The sequence below is a fragment of the Melozone crissalis genome, unplaced genomic scaffold, assembly GCF_028551555.1.
Source record: "Melozone crissalis strain CALT ecotype California unplaced genomic scaffold, PUWL_Pcris_2 ptg000037l_1, whole genome shotgun sequence".
Classification (NCBI taxonomy): domain Eukaryota; kingdom Metazoa; phylum Chordata; class Aves; order Passeriformes; family Passerellidae; genus Melozone; species Melozone crissalis.
This window is the reverse complement of record NW_026535815.1, coordinates 142,928-160,134: the sequence shown is the minus strand read 5'-3', so window position 1 is coordinate 160,134 and position 17,207 is coordinate 142,928. Positions and strand designations below refer to the sequence as shown.

General features: G+C 38.9%; 1 protein-coding gene across 1 annotated transcript in view; it reads left to right on the top strand.

Annotated features, from left to right (window-relative positions):
• Positions 1–17,207, top strand: part of LOC128941713 (type II inositol 3,4-bisphosphate 4-phosphatase-like) — a gene marked incomplete at its 5' end in the record, with an annotated part of 64,663 nt that overhangs the window by 36,694 nt on the left and 10,762 nt on the right. Inside the window, 2 exons of the mRNA XM_054283598.1 lie at positions 3,407–3,519; positions 5,345–5,499. Of these exons, the coding sequence (XP_054139573.1) occupies positions 3,407–3,519; positions 5,345–5,499 (268 nt within the window). The remainder of the gene's footprint in view (positions 1–3,406; positions 3,520–5,344; positions 5,500–17,207) is intronic.

Below are 17,207 nucleotides of genomic sequence, written 5' to 3'. Positions count from 1 at the left end.
TAATATTTCATGTAGAGGACAGTCTGTACCTACTGTATTTTTACATAAATACTTGGTGGGCAATTTCATCAGCTTCAGTCATACCCTCTGTTCTTATTCTGAAAATATGTTGAGGTTTGGTGAACCATGGAGAAATCTGCAGATCAAATACAAGCAATGAGCCACATCATCATTATATGAACGACAAGGTTTCATTGGAATAGGCCCTGTATTCCGCTTCTGTAGAACTTCTGTATTATAAACATAAGCATTACTATGCTGTTACTCTGATTGCCAGAAGCAAGGACTGAAGAAAACATCTGCATCAATCGAATCCTGTTAGTTTTAATGCCCAAACTATAGTCCCAAATGTGGGAGATTTAACTGCCTGATGTTTAAATGCTATGTAAAACTTTAATACATCACATGCGTATGTATACATGTTTATCTCTTATATCAGGATGATTTTAATTTGTTAATCATTTTGACAGAAACAAAAGCCCTTCCTAAATGATGGGCAGGATGCCCATCCATCCCCCCACAGACCTAGTATTTATTTCCAGGATGTCTACAGAGAAACTCATACAATAAGTTGGGTGATTAATTGAGGGGAATGTTGCTAAGAAAACATCCTCGAAAAACTAACCTCATGCAGGTTAGGACTAAGGTAGATCTGCTACCTCATAAATGGATTTTATTTTATAAAATACTGCATGCAGACAGTATTGCCTGCTTTTCATTAACACAATTTAAACTTGTACTGCCTTCCTGAAGGATTATTAGTGAGCCACACAGTTCCTGGACTTCTTTCAGACTGTGAAGGCTTTTGAGAACTAATTGTGTCTAGTTCATCGTGTATTTTCTGGTTATTATAACTTTCTTGCTTTTTTTCTTTACCTTTAAGAACTCAGTCTCTTCTTTATACAATTTTTTGTGGAACATAAAGCATCTTTTGGTTCCACTGCCCTTCCCAGTAGCTTCCTGCCAGTATACAGAGTCAGTCTTTTGCCTTGGAGAAATGTGCCTTTTAAACCAGCCCCCTGGGAAAAAAGGGAAGCTCTCAAACTTGTTCATTTGTGGCAGGACTTAATCCCACTCCTGTTCCCCCTCGTCTGGAAGACAAACCTCCATACAAGGCTGGCAGCAACCCTGGTGCTGGGGCCACGTGAGAGGCATTCAATATTGATGGCTTTTTGATGGTTTTGTCCCACCTATCCAGATAATTTCCTATAATGCCAAATCTGTGCTACAAAATCAATGCAGGACTGTGTTCCCAAAGCTGTCAGTTCCAAACAGTGCTCAAAAAGCCCAACAGAATTTGAGCATTTGCAGCCCTATTTGCCAGGCTGTTGGATCCACCCTTGGTAGCCTCCCTGGCCTGCTGCCTCATTCATATATTCCCTTTCAAAGAATTCAATTTCCCACTCCCTGAAAGGTATTGCCACCTTCGCTGTTAGTTTTCCTCTTGTGTCTGTATTTCTCCTTGGCAATAATAGTCTTGCTTGTAACTAAGCATCCACTGACTTTCTGTCTTTAGGATGAACATACACTTCGTCATTTACCCATTTGTTAACTTCTTAAATTCTTTTAGCAGAAACTGAAAATAAGAGCATGTTTCCAGCAAGGTTCCTACCAAAAATGCTGACCAAATATAGCTCAAAATGGTACTGCTTTTATAGAAATACTAAGACAGTAAGGGTCCAAAAACGTAAGATAGTTGTTTAGTAGTACGTAAGTACCTGAAAACAAAAAGGCTGTTTGGTATTTCCAGGCTTCTCCCCCTTATCAGCCTGATTTGGTGGTTTGGTACTGTGGGGGACCCAAGGAGTTTAGGCCATTGATCATTTCCAGTCAAGGTGCAACCCCTTTGGCAGTACTGTGAATTAGGAGACTCTTGCTGTACCTGTGCTGAAGTCATCCCTCTGAGATGTCACGTTTTCTGCTGTGACCCAAAGGAAAGCTACTGGGAGCAATAGAATGTTTAGTGATACATTTGCATCTTCTCAAAGCATCTTTGCCATTTTGTGCTCTCTGTTTTAAAGAAACAGATGCACCCATAAGTGTAATAGTCTAGCAGAGTGTGATGTGGTTTTATGTGCTCTACATTATCTAATGTACAATCAGAGCTTGTGATACAGAGGTAAAACAATCCACATTAAAATTATTGCAAAACAGATTCTGGATGTACGTTTTCCTCCCTTTTTCTTTTTTTCTTGTTTGTTTGTGAGTTTTTTTAGACAGCACAGTATGACTGGAGCAACTTACTTCTTTTTGGATAGATTTAAAGTACTTCTTCCTATGAATCATGGATAAGGGAAACTACAGAATTTATTAGATGTAAAAGGTAAAAGCCTGTTGATGAGAGGGATCATTCCAACTTGGATCACGTTAGGAGAATGGATATTGACCTTCATTAATACTTCCCTCATTTTTTTTCTTCCAATTGAGTATAAGTTTTTGGGCTTGGGTTTGGGGCTTGGGTTGTGGGGTTTTTTCCCCTCACTGGATGGATAATTTACTTTCTCTGCTTGAAGAAATCCATTGATCAATTTAGTTTCACTTTGTTCCACTTGATTCTGGCCCCTTTATTTGGTGATAACTATGATTTAAATTCTTTTTACTTTGCCACCATGAGAAGAAATAATTTCAAAAAACAGATTCTGCATGTTTTTATTGATTTTCAGAACTAGCAAGGATAAATGCAACATTAGAAAAATCCCTCCTCTATATACATATGAAACAGAGGGGGAAATTAAATTGCCTACTCTTGAATTTTTGCTGGAGATGTAGGATAAATTAAACTTCAACTTAAATTCCATACCCAGAACAAGCGTAAATTTTTGGATTTTAAGCAAACTTGAAATTATTTTCTACTTCAAAATAAAGCCCCACTTAATTTCAGGAGAAATATACTTTGTTACTTTTTAGAGGGGATACTAAGTGCTGTTTAACCCTTATCTTACATTATAGAAAAATCTAAGGCATATTTTAAAACAAAAACTAGATGTTTCAATTTGAAAACAAAACCCTAATTTTTTACTTTAATTTTAAAAAATAATCATCCCATCAAAGCAGGTTGTAATACACTCAGTTTTTTTTTTATTTTTCTGATTTCTTTTGAATGTCTGTAATAGCTGATGAACAGAACTACAGCAGAGATTTGGTTTTGTTTTTCACCATCCATTTATAAGATAAAGGTTGAAGATACTTCAAATTTCCACGTGAAGATCTTAGGGAGGACAAGGCAATACTCAAAAGACATAAGGTTTGCTTATTCCTTAAATATTTAGCTGGTATTTTCTATCCTGTGTTCCAAAACAAGGCTGTAAATAATAGACCTGTTCTTTACCATGAGCATTCTTTAGTCGGGACAATCATATGACCAACCTTATCAAAATGAGCAACTTTTTTCGTCCTTTTTTCCCAGGTTTACCACATTTTCAAGAACAAAATGATTTAAAGGGATTGCTAGAAAGTCTTCATCAAAATATCCAGGCCAAAAAGAGAAAGAATGTAGAAATCATGTGGCTGGCTGCAACGGTGAGCTCTCTTGTTTCAAAGAAATTGATGAACTAACCATAAACTCATTTTCATAAGCTTGCTGACTTTGTAACTGCAATGGATTTTAAGGAAATGACTGGAAAACTCACTGGTTAAAGGAGGCAGATGTGCTGTAATAGTTTTTTGCAGACAATTTCTTTTTCTCACTTTTTTAACTGGTAGAACCTGCTAGAATTTGAGTGATTTGTTTGATATCCATTCTTTGATAATATAAAATTACTCAAAATAATTTTTTAGTGTCCTTGAGGTATGATGTGGGACACGATTGCTTGGTTCCCTTACTTTAACTTTCTGAAATGTGTATTTCTGGTCCTAGTGATCTACACACTGTTATTCTATATTCCATTTATTTATTGAAAAAGATGTAAGAAGAAAACTTTGTCAGTGCAGTAGCTGTGCAATATCACTTTTTTATTGCAGTGGAAGTACAAGATTCCACATATGAGCCCATCACTCATCCAGAATAATTACCTGGGATTTTTTTACTTTATTTTATAAATGATTTTTTAATATTTTAAAATTTTTTTAGGACTCATTCACATCGAATAGCCCCAACGAATCGGGGGCTTCCAAAGATACTAGTGCAAAGAGAATTAATCTCTTCAATGAAACAGTTCTTTCACATAATTATTTAAGCAGATTATCATATAGTACTTGTTTTAAATCCCAGTGCAACTGTTCAAATTTTTAAACAGATTTAACTTTTAAAATTTTCAATTATATGATGGAAGAAACACTCATAGGTTCTCCTTCACTATCCTGTACCTCTTTGGATTCTAAGTAAGATTCCCTTAATTGGTTCCCTAAATTAAACTTTTGAGATTGTCCTCACCATGGTATCACAAAGAACTTAAAGGCTCTAAGTATTTTCTGATTTTTATAGAATTTAATAGTATTTATTGTTTAATAGAATTTCTAAGAATGCAATTAGCATTAGATGAAGAAACACTTATTTGCTGGACTGACACTGGTCATGTTTCAGTTCATGTTCCAGTTCATCCTGCAAGCTCTCCCATGATAGCCAATGCGGGAAGTTTCTTTTTGTGATTCCTGCTGTAGTTTATTGCCTTGCTGCATTCTCACAAACATTTTGAGGTTTTGTACCATTACAGCTGTGATTCCCCAGGGATAGGTGTAAGCAAAGTATTACCTTTTCTCAGGACAGGTTATATCTGGGAAATGGTAGATTTGGGCACAGAAGCTCTCCTTCAATTTTTCTTTTTCTAGTAAAATATCATTTGAAACCATAGTATAAACTAATGGAATGATACAACCACAGATTGATTCCTAAGAGGAGGAATCATCCTCCAAAATGTCATGTTTCCTTTATGTGTTATAACTTTTTCAAAGTATAAGTGAAAGTAGACAATCCATGGCAGCAATTTGTTAAACTTTATTAATTGTGAGCCATACATTGAACAGTTCACCTGTTGAAAATAAAAACTATGTAAGTTAGATGTGTCTGACTCCATACCTTCACAAGAAGTTAGTCTGCTACATTCATGTTTGTGAGTTAAGACTCACCATATCTTCATTCATCAGATATTCAGACAATTTAGCTTTCATTGAACAGGGCAGCTGCTGCATTCAGTGAGGAAACGGTGAAGGAACTGTTTCTTTTATAGTTATGAAAGTCTCATGTCAAATTCAGGAATTCAGTGTACTGGTACTAACTTCCAGAAGATGTTTTCTTCTTGAGAAGTGCTGTAGCTGTCTGGAAGCCCTCGCTGGGCTTGCAGAGCTGTAGGGCTGCGCAGCCTGGTAGGAAGGAAGGGCTGACCTGTGGGGCCTGCCCGTGTTTCAGATTTGCCGCAAGCTGAACGGAGTGCGCTTCACCTGCTGCAAGAGTGCCAAAGACAGGACATCCATGTCAGTGACGCTGGAGCAGTGCTCCATCCTGAGGGACGAGCACCAGCTGCACAAAGACTTCTTCATCCGGGCGCTGGATTGCATGAGGAGGTACGTGGGGCTCCATGGAACTCTGAGCCAGGCCAGGGCTGCCAGCGAACAGGGCCTGAGGCTGGTTCTGAGGGCCCAGCAGAGCCTGAGGCAGGTTCTGAGTGCCCAGCAGAGCCCAGGGCCACGGGCACACAGGGTCTGAGGCTGGTTCTGAGTGCCCAGCAGAGCCTGAGGCTGGTTCTGAGTGCCCAGCAGAGCCCAGGGCCACGGGCACACAGGGTCTGAGGCTGGTTCTGAGTGCCCAGCAGAGCCCAGGCTGGTTTTGAGTGCCCAGCAGAGCCCAGGCTGGTGCTGAGTGCCCAGCAGAGCCCAGGGCCACGGGCACACAGGGTCTGAGGCTGGTTCTGAGGGCCCAGCAGAGCCCAGACTGGTGCTGAGTGCCCAGCAGAGCCCAGGGCCACGGGCACACAGGGTCTGAGGCTGGTTCTGAGTGCCCAGCAGAGCCCAGGCTGGTGCTGAGTGCCCAGGGCCACGGGCACACAGGGTCTGAGGCTGGTTCTGAGTGCCCAGCAGAGCCCAGACTGGTGCTGAGTGCCCAGCAGAGCCCAGGGCCACGGGCACACAGGGTCTGAGGCTGGTTCTGAGGGCCCAGCAGAGCCCAGGCCTGCCTGCACAGGGTCTGAGGCTGGTTCTGAGTGCCCAGCAGAGCCCAGACTGGTGCTGAGTGCCCAGCAGAGCCCAGGCCTGCCTGCACAGGGTCTGAGGCTGGTTCTGAGTGTCCAGCAGAGCCCAGGCCTGCCTGCACAGGGTCTGAGGCTGGTTCTGAGTGCCCAGCAGAGCCCAGGCCTGCCTGAGCAGCAGCCTGACTGCTGCTGGGTCACCTCAGGGCAGGCTCTTTGCAGCGGTGTGTTTTATCTGTCATTAACAGTTTGTGAGACAGATATGTGAAATCTTGCAAGGGTCAGCTCACCGACTGTAGAATATGAGCAGTAGTCTGAGCAGCAGTTGCTTTTAAAAAAAGTTATCTTTCAATTTTGAGGGTATTTTAAAAACCATTTGCGCAGTCATTAAATTTTTTGTTCGACATCTACACAAACACTGAGAAAGCAAAAGAAAAATTTGTTACGCATGGCAATTCTTACTAGTCACGTTATTGAAAAGAAACATCCAAGTAGGTTTGGACTGGTGGTGTTTGCCACTAATACCTGATGAAATCTTTACTGCGCTTTAGAAGAAGTGAATTAAAACATGTTTTATTCTAAATTGCAACTATGCAGAAATTGAGGCTGATATTATCAGGAATGTGTAATTAAAAGATGTAAAGATTTTTCATTACCTGAGTCTTTGATGAATAAAAAAACCTTCTTGAGCAAACAAATGTCAATCATAAAATTAATCCACATGCTAGATTATCTAAAGAAACTTTCATCATTGGTTTTAATGAGCTTAATCATATAGTTTTAATCATATAGTAACAGTTCTAATCACATTGTCAAGAGGAGTTTTAAAATGTGTATCCCTGACACTAGAATAACATATAACAAAGGTCACTGCAAAACTAATAGAAAATATTTTGGTCAGCCTGCAAAGAAGTAACTGAATCATATCTTGGACTTTTCTTAAACACAAATTGTTTGTATGGTGGCTTTATAAAGATCCTAATAAGTAAACAAGCATGTTTACGGTCTGTAATGGGTAATTCTGGACCTTCATATTTATTATTGCCAGAATAGGTGCTTAATGTGTAGACTAATACTGTAGGTTTGCCCACATAAACCCTTTGTCCTTTGGCAAAGATAGCTGCTCTGAAGAGAAAAGGTAATTTTATAAAGAGTAAATGAGCTGAGATGGCTTAGCTGTAGGTTTAGTTGACAAGTGCTACTAATGCAGTGAGATGTGGTGTGTTGAACTGAGCTGTATTGTTTTGGATGTATTGCACCTTGCATAAATCCCTCAGTCTCTGTAGTGATTCAGTGAGTGAATGAGTTTTGTGCAGTCTTTCATAACTACATATTTTATCATTAATGAATTCTGAGTTTTCTGTGTTAAATTTTGTTTTTTGGCATTTCAAATGCTTTTTTTTTTTTTTTCTGTTATGTCTCCAATAAATACAAAAGTATGTAAACTACAGTAAGTTACCAGACAGGAAAATAATTTAATTACATAAAATCGCCATAATGTTAGAATAGCTTTGAGTAGAGTAGGAGATTGGAAAATTTTCACAGACATAAATATAATTTTAAAAAACCTGAACTTGTTAGTAAAAAAATGTAGTAGGTTTTTGTAGATCAAAATATAAATGGTTTTGAGTGGGTTTATGTCATGTGAGTGATTTGAAAGTTGAGAAGATTAACACATTAGTTATATTTGCAGGCAACAGTAATTTGAAGTCACAGAAGAATGTTGTAAAGGCAAAAAAATCAGAATAATACTTAAAAATTAAACAAGCAAATGGGTATATGAGGTTGAAGCACCATTACAAAAATGTAAAATCTATCAGTTATGCTGTACTTTCAAACAGACAAAAGCTTTATCCTGCTCTTGCCCTGTATATGAATTTCAGAACTGAATTAAAGTAGGTGAAAAATGAGTTACTTTGACTTGGGTAATAGGATTGTCTGAGGACTAAAGCAAAGGCTTTGCAGTAGTGGCAGTAGCATACAAAATAATTTGCACCATCAGGATAGTAAAGAAATAAATCTTCTAACTATGCTGGTTGCTATCAGTCTAACACAATACTAGAGGTTTAAAAATAAAATACAAAAAAAACCCAGCCAAATTCCTCTTTTTCCCTCCCGAATTCAAAATTTTCACGTCTAAGAAGAGAACCTATTTTCCTTCAAGGGCAGACAGAGAAAAACTATTTGCCATTTAATTTGCAATTTTAGCAGTTTTTTTCCCAATGAATCTTCTCTAGATCACTTTGTTAAAGTTTGTCAATCAAATCCCTTTGTGCTGATTGCCACAAATTGCTTTTAAGCCTTTCAGAAGAACAAGTAGACATGAAAAATTCAGTTTTACCATCTAGAATCCTAACAGTTTGGGTTGACCTTTGAAAGGCTTCTTTTAAGAGTTAACAGTGGGAGGTAGAGACTGCTGTGAAACTAAGTGAACTGTAGAAGTAAATGGTGATTCAAAAGCAGACTTTATTGGAAATGCCATAATTTTGAGATATGAAAATTATAAAGGTGCCTGCCTGTGTAGCCATTAGACTTTTTCTTTGTCTGCCAGTGGTGACAGAGCTTTTGCAGTGGAAAAAGGAAGCATGCGTTTACAGGTTCATGCTTCCTTGCCACCAGCAGCTTGGAGATGCTGCCCTCCTGTGTGCTGCTGCTTTTCAGCTTCTTCAGGGTGCCCAGAATTTTGAGCAATCCAGAAGTGATTCCCAAAGTTTCAGCGTATTTGCCTTGGTGTACATTGCATAACTCTGTTTTGGAAAATACTGCCTGTAGCTGTTCTTTTAATGACTTAGTTTGTAAGTGGAATTGTTGTCGTTTAGTGATAAACTCTACAATGTTTGTTGCTTCTTTATAAAAAAAGGCTGTACAAGAATGCTTCTATTAGTTCTTCCTTTCACTTATGAAAAATGTGGAAAATGAAGCAATGATGGCAATGCACACTTTCTCATTTACAATATGTAATAGATGGCTTTGTCCTCAGTCATAAGTCGGGCCATTATGATGCTGCAATTGATGTGTACCTGGAGCAGCCATTCTATAAATAATTCCACATATTATAATTTCCTTGATATAGGTTTGTGACTTCCATTGATCTTAGTGACAGGCATAGTTCAGAATGAGGAAAATCAATATATCATCCCCTCTGTATCAAGTGCTTGTAATTCACATCGTATTAAAACCCTGTTTATAATGTCTCTGCCACTTCCAAGTCTCTTTTTGCAGGCATCAATATTCTTATTTTTCCCTTCACCCATACCTGAATGTTTCCTATCATTCAGTGTTAAGTCTATTCCAAGAGACAGAGAGGCACAAAACTGGTTTACCTGAGTTCATTGCAGTATCTGTCACATGGTTCTATTTTTTTGGTCTTTAGAGCTGACTGCTGTTAAGGGAGGATGGACTGGTGGGCAATGCATAATGAAGTAGCTCTGTAAAAAAAAATAGATTTTTTTCCCTTTTTAAAATTTATTTCTTTTCTGACTCTATTTAGCTTTATTGTTTCAGTGACAGGATCCCTTTTGGAGGCTGTGGGTCATGAATAACCTCAGGATCTCCTGTCATTGGGCATGTTTCCAATAAAGCCTCAAAGCAGTAACAAAGGCCATGACAAATCCACTGTCTATGGTGAATCCTCCATGCTGTCAGCCTTATCATCGTTCTGAGCTGGGCACAACACCTGTCACGTGTTTCTGACATTGAATACAAAATTTGACTCAGTGTGGCACACACTGTTTCCACTTGAAACGGTTAAGGATATTTCAGGGTGTCTTAGATAAAGTGCCTATCAAAAATCTCCCTGAAGCACGAGTTCAAAGAATGAATGATCTGGACAACAAGTATTGGGCTTTTGATGAGCCAATTATAAAGAAAATATCTCCTTTTTTAAAGAGCTGTTTGAGGACATTAAAAATGAGTGAGTTGAGGAGGAGGAATATCTGACCTCCACCACCTTTTCTTTTTTCTTTTAAAAGTATAAGCACAGTGCAAACAAAACTTTCGAAAGGCAAGCCTGACTTCCAGTATAGATTTTTACATCATTCTATGGCTCTTTAGAAACTTAACATCTCTATTTGGAGGTGGAAGCTGTAGATGATTTGCATCACCTGATGTGCTGATAGGAGCCTGGGCATTAAGTAACAGTAAGGTCCAGTTTTGGTGCTTTGAACTGCCATCCATCTTGTTTTCTAAAAGTTAATTCACCTGTTGTGATTAGACAAAGCTAGCATGCAAGTAGTTAGATTATTGTAAAATATTGTTTGGTGTTCACTTTTGAGGTTTTTCTAGTTGCTTATGGAAAACTTCATTAATTTTCTCATTCATCTAGTGCTTTATTGCTTATTAAGAGCTTCCATGAAAAACTCGGTCTTAGCAGAAATCAACAACCAGATGTTTATAATCACCAGACTGAGTAATACCAGGTTTCTTCCTGTTATATTTCACTTTGATTAAGATTTCCTGGAAGAGTGTGTGGGAAAAGTCCTGTATGCATGTTCATTATCTATTGAAAATCCAGTTCCTACAGCTGAATTACCATGGCTTTGGCCATGTTCAGCTAAATCTCAGGAAGAACAACACTGCCAAGTCTAAAATGTAGATAAGAAAGAAGCAGGAAATGAGAGTAAGAGGGCAGTAGTAGCATACAACAGCGAGTTAAAGCTATCAAACATGAAATTTCTTCTAGAAGTTACTGGCCTCTAAACCAGTGTTCTTCTCAGAGTGATATAACTTGGACAGGGAGGGCTCATAACTTCCTGTCTGCAGTCCCAGCAACCTACAGACTGTCCAAAGGTGGGAGGGGGCACACAAGGATGAAGCAACCAGCTGCTCTTCCAGACAAGGTGGTTTTGTGATAGCAGATCCTGCATTCCTTCAGGAGAAAGGTGACGGAGTGTCAGGCTATAGCTCTGGCTGCCTTGTAAAGGAAGCAGCTAAATACATTTCTAGGTTTATCTTTCCTCTCATTTTAGACTCCCTTGATCCCTTCATAAACTTAGTTTCCTATTGTAGGAATGCTCTCTGGCTCAGATAATCATCTTTTCTTGTCCAGCAGCCTGGTTTCAGGTTTTTTTTCCCTGAGTCCCATCCTTTGGGATGGAACACTGGCTCAGGGCCAGCCACCATCTCTGGGGGCTAGCCTAGTGCTTAAGATGTACATGACATGAGAGAATTCAGCATTCAATCTCCACATTATCTTTTTCCATTTTTTATTATGATGCATTCATAAGGTGACCAGGCACATTCTGTTATACAATTGTGCTTTCAAATAATTAGGGTCCTATTCAGCTTCAGACACTGGATCTGAATTTTTCTATCTCAGGTTCTTTAGGGAAGGAATCTAAAATCATATTGGATACCAAAATAAAAGGAGAGATGTAATTGTGTGTCATCATCAGCCCCCGTATTTTATAACCATAATTTGAGGAACTGTCTTTGATGTATGGGGGTTTTCTCCCTTCAGCCTGCTGCTTTTTCTTTTTCCAATGAGCATTTCCCTGTTTCTTACTCTCTTGCAGTAACATCTTAGTGTGTGGTATTTTTATAGAAACTCTTCTGACAGTGGCTTTTCTCAGCTTAGTTTTAGCAGTAGTTTCTACTTGTTGCTTTCTGTGGCAGCTCTGGTTTGGTGAGTGACATTTTGTAAGCGTGTCCTTACCATTACAGCAGCCACTGGTGACCTTTCACTGGAATCCCTGGCAGCAACAAGTTGTTTCTCAGTATTAACCTGCAATACAAGTCCTGGTAGCTGTTTGCAGTGCAGTGACCAGAGGAGTTTCCATTTGGATCATTATGTACCTATTATGTATTTCCTACTTTCATGATGTTGTCTGCAGTCAGCTGGAACTAAACCCAGGAATGGAGACAGCAGTATTATATTGCTATCCTATTCTCTAGATCATCCAGAGATAAAGCTGGGAGATAGTTTGGGGAATTTGCATTCTTAGTAGTGGAGGTCTCTGCTATAATTTGTATGAATAGAAAGCACATGTTTGTAAGGAAGTTAATGCAAAGGAAATGTTGGAGTCCTGCCAAAGTGCACAGCCCGCTCCACAGCTGACTCCTAATGATAGAACAGTTAAAGTAGTTTCTGCAGCCCTGGGACTTAGTGGTGCTGCAGTTGTCCTGTGGGTCTAACCAAACCCCTAATGCCACAATCCCTGGGCACTGGTTTGGCTGTGCATCTGCAGTGCTGTTCCCGTGCCCTGGTCTGGGTTTACTTCCCTGCCAGCCTGTCTCCTCTCCCCAGCCTGCAAGTTGCCATGTGTGTGTTGTCTTCCAGCAGTGGGAAAAGCCCTTGGCTTTTCTGCTCTGTTGGAGATGCTCCTAATGCCCCAGGAAGGTGCCAGAGCGCATTTCTGCCTCTGCAGAGTCTTGTGATTCCAGACAAGGCTTAGCCAAGATCTACAGTCCCTTAGACCACGGAGATCAGCGCGTGGGAAGGGAATCACTGCTCCCTCTCTCTTCTGTTAAGGGATGACATCCTTTGGTATGTGAACCAGCCTCTTTTGTTAGGTTGCCTCTTGCTGAGGGAGACAATGCCTCTGTGTGTGCTGCTCAGGAACTTCACTTACTGCTCCGTGAAATTGTTGTGTAGTACATAGATAAGAAACCTTCCTTTGTGTCCCTCTCATTCATCCTATGGGTTTTCTGATGTATCATCAGCTTTAATTTCATGCTACAGCCTCCCCTTGGCTGCACGTCTCCTTACCCTTGTGGGAACACTGTAATGTGTGAGCCTTCTTATCCCACATTTCAGTTTAGCTGAACTCAGTCCTTGTGCCCAAAGAGGATAATATGTACACATTGCTGTTCCTTCCCCTCACACCGAGAGCTAGCATGTGCCCTTTGCTTCTAGAGAAAGACAGGCTAAAAAGGCATCATATTATCTGCAATAGATCACTGAGATACACCTGACTTTAAAAAATATATATATTTACTCTTCAGCCCCTCTCCACTCAGCATTTTTCTGATTTGAGGAACTTGTTTAGATTACTGAAACATTGAAAAGACTGAGGTGCAATCTGATCACACAGTCATGTATTTTATAAAACCCCGTTGTAGGATCATCTGGTTAATAGTTTGTGTCCTGGGTGAACTGAAAATCTGATGAAAATACATAATTCCTGTCAAAATAGTGTTGGCTTTTATATTTGATTTGCAACCATCGTTCCAAAGTTGGTGGTTTTTTAATTTAAATTCCTTTATAATTCTTTCATAACTGTTGATAGCAGAGCATCTACAGAATACAAAGTAATCAGCTCAGAAAGGTTTGCAGCTTCCAACAAACTGCCTTGTGGTGTGTAGTAGGTAAAATATGTGAGGGTCCAGAGTAGTTTGTTGTGGAGTGTTTTTCACATGGTTTTGGTTTGGTTTCTTTAGGGTTTTAGCTCATGGTGTTTAACCAAGACTGGCATGGTCTCTGTTCTAAGTTTATTTCTCCTAAATGGTTGTTACATTGAAAGCCTCAGGAAAGCAAATGAAAATGGGTAAACTGGCACTGTGGCAGAGGCATTATTGGCTGGTTTTGAAGTGATCAAAGTAGCATCAGGCAGAGGCAAGCAGCTACAACAATATCTCATTCTCAAAGATCCATTAAATTATTCTTAAAATCCACAAGAGACTGCTTTGATAATATTGGCTATAACTGGTTTGAGTATTTATTCCACTTGCACTTTTTAAAGTCAAATGTTTTTTGATTTAAAAAGCTTATAATTGACAACCAAAGGGCAAGAGAAAGAAATGCTCTTGGATCTCTTTCAATTTTAAAGTGGGAGAAAACTAGTACAGAGGTGCCAAGTCCTTTATGACATCATAGTCCTTCCTTTGTTTGAAATTTCATTTGAATCTACTTTTTCTTTAAAAGGGCCTCTTCTCATAGACTGTTTTGCTTTAAATAAGAGTCCTGTTGCTGTACTTGAGTGTGCAATAGCAAAGCTTGTAAATAATGTTCATTACCTTACTGACATTCACTTTTCTGCATAGTACTAATTCTGTTTTCACACTCCTCCTTGCTACTTGGGTTCATGCTGACATAGCAAATGCAGCAATGCTGGCTGCACAATTCAAGGCTCTCTGCCTTCTGGACACTGCTGAACTGGTGTTTAAGCTTTTGAGTGCTGATGGATAATCTTCCCTCAACATCATCCTGAATAAAATCCTCTCTGGCTTTCCTGCTGTGTGGTAGCCTCAGGGAGAAGGCTGCTCCCTATGTCACCTTTCTCTGTAAAAATTTGCTATCACAGTGATATTATCAGCAAATTTGTAGATAACCACATTAAAGTTAGTTTGACGTTCATTTGCCGTGTGAAGACGCTTTTTGAATTTATTTTTCAAGTAATTTGGCACATATCAGACGACTATGATGCTGTTTATTTTCTCTCCTGTGCCGTGCAAGGAGCCCAAGATGTGCTGCCAGATTTATTATCTTCATGTGATGATCTTTGTTTGTAAATGAAAATTTTGGTGGGATAGAACCTCTAGGAAAATGTAGGCATTTCATACAATGTGATCAAGCTCTTGTTCTTGGTTTTCAGAGAAACTTGAGTGCAGTAACATTTTTCAAATCAGACACATTTTCTTACTTTTACACCAAGGGTATTCACTGGCAAGACAATGCTGGGTACAGTAGTGTAGAAAAGTATTTGTAGGCTTAGCAGACTATTTAAAAATCTTTTTGTGACAGATGTATCTCAAATTTTATATTTTCTATCCTAAAGGCAATCGTTCTTCCTGCTATCACAAAGCATCTTCTTTGGTGCAGCACAATAGGGATTAAAAAAACCTCATTTCAGTCTTAACTTAATTCCAATCTGAAAAACTTGCAATGAGGTGGTAATGAACTTGAACTTAGTACAGATTACCTCCTGCATGCTTACACAGATGTTCAAACACAAGACAGATATTTTTGAGACATAGTTCTCTTCTGACAGTGTTTCTCTCTTGAGCAGATTAAACCCTGACATTTTCTGCTTTGCTTGTTGTTGCAGCGAATACGGTAACACCGTTTGGAGTTCACCTCCTAGGTTTGAATTAGGTCTACATAAATTCATACCCAGAAGAAGTATGGCTCATGATTATCAGGATGAGATCCTTGTAGCAAATAACAGGTTGTTGAGATGAAGAGGCTGATCCTCTGATCAGACCAATCAAAGCCATTTGGAAAGCAAAACTCTATGCTAATGTGTAACCCGATGGAATAATGTGTCCACACTGGGCTAGGAAAAGTCTAAAAGCCTTTCTTCAGACAGGACCTACACCTGGTACTACTGTGGGCTGCTTTATGCAAATACTACAGCTTCGTTATTATTGCACCACAAAATGCATTAGGCATCCAATTTCCTTTGTAAATGAAGCAATACATTACTTCAATAGCTACTTTTGAAGCTTTCTGCAACTTAAACCACAGATGTTAAAACTATTGGAATTAAATGAACCCCCTCTGAATTGTAATCCTTGAATAAACTAGAAGGGGTTTTTTAATTATAAGTTTTATTAAATTAAAAATATACTACAATGGAGTGGAAAAAGTCAAATGATCTTATATGGCAAAAATAAAAACTTGAAGCTCGCTATCCATACTCCATTGGGTATGGAATGCCAAAAGAGAAATAATACATTTCATCTTGTTGCAAAGCCTAATGTTCTGTACCACATCATAATGTAGCCCAAACCTGACAATTCCTGGCTCATAAATCTCTTGGTTTTTCTTTTATTTACACTACAGACAAAAATCAAGTCTGTCCTTCAAAAGTACTCTGTCGTCAAGTGAGCTTGAAAGTTTATGTTTTTATCCATCATGTTTGACTATGTTTATGGTGCTGGAGATAAAATCTAGGCTTGTGAGCTTCATTTTTTAGGGGATACAGTGGCAGTGCAAGTATGGACTGGAGATTATGAAGCTCTTTGAAGATGAGAGGGAAAAAACATTTGGGCGATTGGCATTGGAGAAGTTATTTCCAAAGACCACTGAATTCAGTGCAACACTTATAATCAAGCTATTTCTATCATAAAACTTTAGATAGCTATTGTATCCCAGCTAAGGACTCAGGTTCCCAATACTGTCCTGGGGAGGATGGTTAGTAGCCTGATTTAGGGGCCCTGAATCATCCTGGGGATGCTCTGTAGAACTAGAGGAAGCCTGGGCTGTTAAATTTGGCACCCAAAGACTTGCCACTCATGGTTAGGGAATGTTGCCTTTTAAAGGAGTTGGATCAGGTCTCAGAAGTGTATTCTGTAGTTGTCATGGTAAATACCTGAAGGTGAAATAAAGGTATGAGGGCAAAACTTAGCTTGAGGAAAATTTTGCTGACATCAGAACCTGATGGGCTTTTAAACATATGCTTGTCACTAGACACTAATTTATTTATTATCATGAGGTCAAGGAAGCCAGGAGTTATTAGAAAGAAGAAATGGGTAAGAAACGAAATGTGTACTGTTAAGTTACTCTTTAAACTTTAGCTGCTACAAGATATAGGCTGCTTGTTTGCTCAATTCATATGATAACTACTGCATGCTTTGCAATAAGGGTAGAAGTCCACTTTGGTTACTTTCCTTGTTTACATAGAGAGCAGTAGCCATCAAGTGATGTAGTTATAGTGCCCTTATGCTAAATTCTTGTTTATTTTCATAGAAAAACTTTATTTGATAACTCTTCCAGACAAAGTTACTTTAGCTTGCATAACTTCAGCAACATTACAAATTCTGCAGATATTTAGCCATTTTGAGTAGATACATGTGCAGAAGTTATACTTCTATACTGAAGAACACTTTTTCAGTATTTCGTTAGATGTTGCTCTAGTTTTTCTACCATTGTGATTTGATGTGTTTATTTTTGAAAAAGAACTTATAATCAGTGTTCCTTAATAAAAATATGCAGCTAATAATTTGAATGAATGGGAGGGTGAGGAAGCTTTCTAAATAAAGTATGTCCTGTTTATGGAAGCAAGTGTTTGGTAGAGAGCTCTTTCCTTGCCCTCAGGTTGTCTGTTGCTTCTTCAGTTGTTGAATTCCTCTGCACTCGAGAGAACATTATTGGTCAAATCTAAACCCATTACTTTTCCATTGAAATTTCCATTATCTGTGAGCAATTCC